This window comes from Fukomys damarensis, unplaced genomic scaffold (assembly GCF_012274545.1).
Source record: "Fukomys damarensis isolate Sample0158 unplaced genomic scaffold, DMR_v1.0_HiC HiC_scaffold_37, whole genome shotgun sequence".
In the NCBI taxonomy this organism is placed as follows: Eukaryota; Metazoa; Chordata; class Mammalia; order Rodentia; family Bathyergidae; genus Fukomys; species Fukomys damarensis.
In genome coordinates, this window is record NW_022900949.1 from 2,196,839 (window position 1) to 2,201,460 (window position 4,622).

The following is a 4,622-nucleotide window of genomic DNA, read 5'->3' on the forward strand; positions in this document are numbered from 1 at the left end:
TCGCGAGGTCCCATGGCCACTGGCAGGCCCGGAGGTTCCTGTCCCCCCAGCATGCAGGGCCGGCTGGGCGTTGGCCGCCGGCTCCGTGTCTGAGGCCAGGAGCCCCGTGCTCCGGCTGTCCCTTGTGAGCAGTGTCTCTGGCCTCTCAGAGCGACGGGGACAGAAGTGCAGAGAGAGGTAGGGGATTGCAGGCCGACTGCATAGCAGCAAGTGACTGCTTCCCTCCTCTCTAAAACCATTGACAAGGGCCGGGGATTTAGCTCAGTGGTTCCGCTGCAAGCTCAAGGACCCGAGTTCAATCCCTGGTACCAAAAAAAAAAAAAAAAAAAAAAAAAAAAAAAAAAAAAAATCACTTACAAGGTCGGCACTGGGGAAAAGGAGGCCAAAACAACAGGGATAAAGCTGCCTTAAGTTCACCATCAGTGGGCGTGGAGATGCACACCTGTTCACAGCCCCTCTGGAGGCTGTAGCAGGAGGATCACAAATTTGGTTATTTTTGGTACTGAAGATCGAACTTGGGACCTCACGCTTGCCAGGCAGGTGCTGTGTCACTGAGCTAAATCCCAGGAAGATCACAAGTTTGGGCCCAGCCTGGGCGACTCAGTGAGACCCCACCCCCACCCCCAGCTCACAAAAAGAGTGGATGCTGCAGTAGACGGTGCTGGGAGTACACACCCCTTTCTGCCTAAGGCAAGGTGCTTATTTGCTCTGCCTTGGGGTGCTATGCTGGCCTGCCTGGCAGAAGTTTCTGAAAATTGCTTCTTTTTTGTGCATTTCTTCTACTTTTTTTTGTTTTGTTTTGTTTTGTTGGTTTTTTGAGACAGGGTCTCACTATGTAGTTGAGACTGACCTGGAACTCACTGTGTAGCCCAGGCTGGTCTCGAACTCACAGGAATCCTCCTGCCTCAGCCTCCCGAGTGCTGGGATTACAGGTGTGCGCCACCATGCCTGGCTTCTTCTCCTTTTTGCTAGTAAGGCAAAGATACCTATTGGAACTCGGTACACTTGTGCACACCCACAATCCCAGTACTCTAGGAGGTTGAGGCAGGAGGATTGCAAGTTTGAGCCAAGTGTGGGCAACTTGGCAACCTAGCGAGGCCTCCTCTCAAAGTAAAAAAATAGGGCGGGGGATTTGCCTCAGTGGTTCCGCCCCCTGCTACGCAAGCACGGAAAACAAACAAACAAAGTAAAGAGTAAACAATGGCTGGGGTGCAGCTCAGCACAGGGCTCATCCCCTTCCGCAGGCCCTGGATGACCTACAGGAGGCCGTGGCCAGCTCACACCCCCAGCAGGCAGCTGTCCATCTGGCGCGCTTCTGTGACCAGTGCCATGAGCACCGGGCCTGCCGCTTCCTGGCGGCCCAGAAGGGCGCCTATTCCACCATTCTGGCCGCCTGCAAGCTGGCAGCCGCTGGTGACCAGGGTCTCCTGCTCCTGGCCCTCGGTGCCCTGGCAGCACTCACGGATGGCCAGCCTGACCTCCTGGACGATGCCGGCCTGCGGCTGCTAGTGACCACACTGGCCCAGCACGCCGACTCGGCCGACGTGACCTGCTCTGGGCTCCGTTGCGTCCGCCACGCCTGCCTGAAGCACGAGCAGAACCGGCAGGCCCTGGTGAAGGCCGGTGCGCTGCCCCTGCTGACTGGCGCCATCGCCCGGCACGGCTGCCACGCTGACGTGGTCAGGGAGGCCTGCGGGGCCCTGCGTGTCATGACCTTTGATGACGACATTCGTGCACCCTTCGGCCATGCCCATGACCACGCCAAGATGATCGTGCAGGAAAACAAAGGCCTGAAGGTCCTCATTGAAGCTGCCAAAGGTAGGAGCAGCAGCCATGTGAGCCAGCGAAATGGGGGCTGTGGCCGGTGTGAGAGTGCTGGGTGCAACTCAGTGGGGAGCACGTGCTTAGCATGAACAGAGCCTGGGTTCCCTCCCTATACCACACACACAGAAGACTTAAGAGTCAGGGCTAGAACAGCTTCAGGTATGGCTTGCTCCAGATGCCATCTGCCAAGACTTAGTCCTAGCCATGTGGCAGCCCAACGTGAGGCATCCTCATGCACCCTGGTGGCTCTAGGGGACTTCCAGGCCAGGACTCTTTGGCCAGGAGCTGACTGGGGAGAGGCGAGGGGCAGAGGGAGCTCCCCAAAGGGAAGCAAGAGAGAGGGGTCTGGTGGCAGCTACCGTGGTGGCCCCAGGTGGGGGCTGCACTTGACCTATGAATGGCATTCAGGGACAGATGCTGGCCTAGCATGCATAGGGCCTAGTTCTATCCCTAGCCCACAGAGAAATCAAGTCAGGGATGGTGGCACACTCCTGTCATCCCAGCGGTCTGGGAGGCTGAGGCAGGAAGATCCCAAGTTCAAACCAGCCCAAGAAACTTATGGTAACCCTGTCTCAAAATAAATGGGAATGGGGCAGGGATTTAGCTCAGTGGCACCGTGCCTGCCACCCATGCGCAAGGTCCAGAGCTCAATCCCTGGTACATTACATGGGAATGTAGCTCAGTGCAACAGCCCTGGGTCCAGTTTCAGTATTGTGCGCGTGCACACACGCACGCACCCCTGGAGAACTGCACTCGTGTCTGACACCTAGCACGTGTGCCTGCCCGGCTCCGGGACGATTACAGCAAGCTGCCATCCCCGCCCGGCCCTACCCCCAGAACGCCCCACAGAGCCCCTCCCAGGTGGTGCTGGGAAAAGCATGCCTGCCCCAGGGACAGGGCTCTGCGGGCCCCCATCCCTGTCTGCTGGGGAGGCAAACCTGCCTCGGTTTCCCCTCCACACCTCTGGAGAGAATCAAAACAAGTCCTGGCCATCCGAAGTCAGGTTGCTTTTCTCAGAAGTCATTGCGTCTTTTTTTCATGTTTATTCACAGCAGCGTGGACTAGGCTTCTAACAGAGAGACAGTCTGTAGTGTGTGTATGTACTTGAAGTGCTGTTTTTTCTTCTTCCTGGCAGTGCTGGGGTTGGAATGCAAGGTCTCACACGCACTAGGGAAACACTCACCACTGAGCTACCCCTCCTGCCCTCTTTTAGTTCCTTCTTTTGAGACAAGGTCTCTCCAAGTTGCCTGGATTGACCTTGAATTTGCCATCCTCACCTCAGCCTTCTAAATAGCTGGGATTACAGGTGTGTACTGCTGCACCTGGCAAAGTTTTTCTTTTGAGATAGGTTCTGACCGACTTGCCCAGCCAGGCCTACAGCTTGTGACCCTCCTGCCTCAGCCTCCTGAATAGCTGTGCACCTGGCTGACGTCCCTGTGCAGACGCAGTGGTGTGTTCGTTCCCTTCTGAAGACTTTCAGCTGAGGCCTGTGCACAGCAACACCACCCTCTAACCCCAGCCACTCAGGAGGCTGGGGACAACTCCGAGTTGTGAGACCCTGTCTCAAAATACAGTTTTTTAAAGGGCTGGGGTGCAACTCTACAGTAGTTGCTTTCTAGCATGTGCAAGGCCGGGTTTCAGTTCCCAGCAATCCACACACTGCCCCCGGAAGGCAGCTGGTTATGGCTGGTGATTCCGCGCACAGAATACACCATGGCACATCCAGAGAGGGCTGCAGCCTGGCCAGGTGACACACCCTGGGTATCACAGCCCTCTGACAAGTCACAGGCACCCACCTGTTGGCCCCTGTAGGCTGTGAGCAGTGTCATGGCTGGTGTCCTGTGTGTGCACATCAGCCCAGTCCGTGTGCCCCTGTGGCTGCCGGTTGCACCTGAAAAAATTGTTCCCACCACAGGATGCTAAAAATAATCTCGGATGGAGATTCCACTGTGGCCCTGTTCCAACCTTCGAGTCTGGAGTTGATTCGCAGCTGGTGGGAGGCCAGGAGGGTGCGGTGTCGCGGTGGCCAGCAGAGGGCGCCGTGGGCCGGCCCAGTACCCTGCCTGGTGCGCAGCCTGGCTGACTGCTCCCCTCTCTTGCAGCGCTCCGTGGCAACCCCAGCATCCTGGGTGAGCTCTGCGGCACCCTGGCCCGCCTGGCCGTGCGCAATGAGTTCTGCCAGGAGGTGGTGGATCTCGGGGGCCTCGACGTCCTGGTGACCCTGCTGGCCAGCTGCAAAGACCACCAGGTGGGGCCCCCCGAAGGCTCAGTTTCCATCCTCCAAACTCCAGGAAGCTTCCTGTCCCTCTGGGTCACCATCCCTCGAGCCCAGCACACCAGCCTCTCGCTGCCCTCTGCCCGTTTTCTGCTGGAATGGGGGACAGAGGGGAAGATGTTGGCCCAGCCAGGGCCCAACCCCAGCATGTGAGGCTCTGCTGAGGCCCGCCTCCCTGCCTCAGTGTGCCCCACGTCAGACCTCTGTCAGCAGCCCGGGCGCCCGCGCCTCTGAGGTCGGGGTGAGGCCCTGGCCCCTCTTGGTGCCCTCCAGTTGGCGCCCCCTGCCCGGGACTGGAATGGGGGACAGAGGGGAAGATGTTGGCCCAGCCAGGGCCCAACCCCAGCATGTGAGGCTCTGCTGAGGCCCGCCTCCCTGCCTCAGTGTGCCCCACGTCAGACCTCTGTCAGCAGCCCGGGCGCCCGCGCCTCTGAGGTCGGGGTGAGGCCCTGGCCCCTCTTGGTGCCCTCCAGTTGGCGCCCCCTGCCCGGGACCTGCCGGGGTGACCGGGCCTTGGCCCCGC

At 59.0% G+C, this 4,622-nt stretch overlaps 1 protein-coding gene across 9 annotated transcripts in view; it reads left to right on the forward strand.

Moving 5' to 3' along the window:
• The window catches only part of Armc6 (armadillo repeat containing 6), a 13,057-nt gene extending 8,441 nt beyond the window's left edge, over window positions 1–4,616 (forward strand). For 8 of the 9 annotated variants that reach the window (XM_019204878.2, XM_019204876.2, XM_019204880.2 and 5 more), the window contains 2 exons: window positions 1,245–1,818; window positions 3,927–4,385. In XM_019204878.2, the coding sequence (XP_019060423.1) occupies window positions 1,245–1,818; window positions 3,927–4,252 (900 nt within the window). In that variant the 3' untranslated portion in view covers window positions 4,253–4,385. Of the gene's footprint in view, window positions 1–1,244; window positions 1,819–3,926; window positions 4,386–4,416 lie in introns of those variants that run through there. The other variant, XM_019204875.1, reaches the window with a different exon arrangement.
• The last annotated feature ends 6 nt before the right edge of the window (window positions 4,617–4,622 follow it).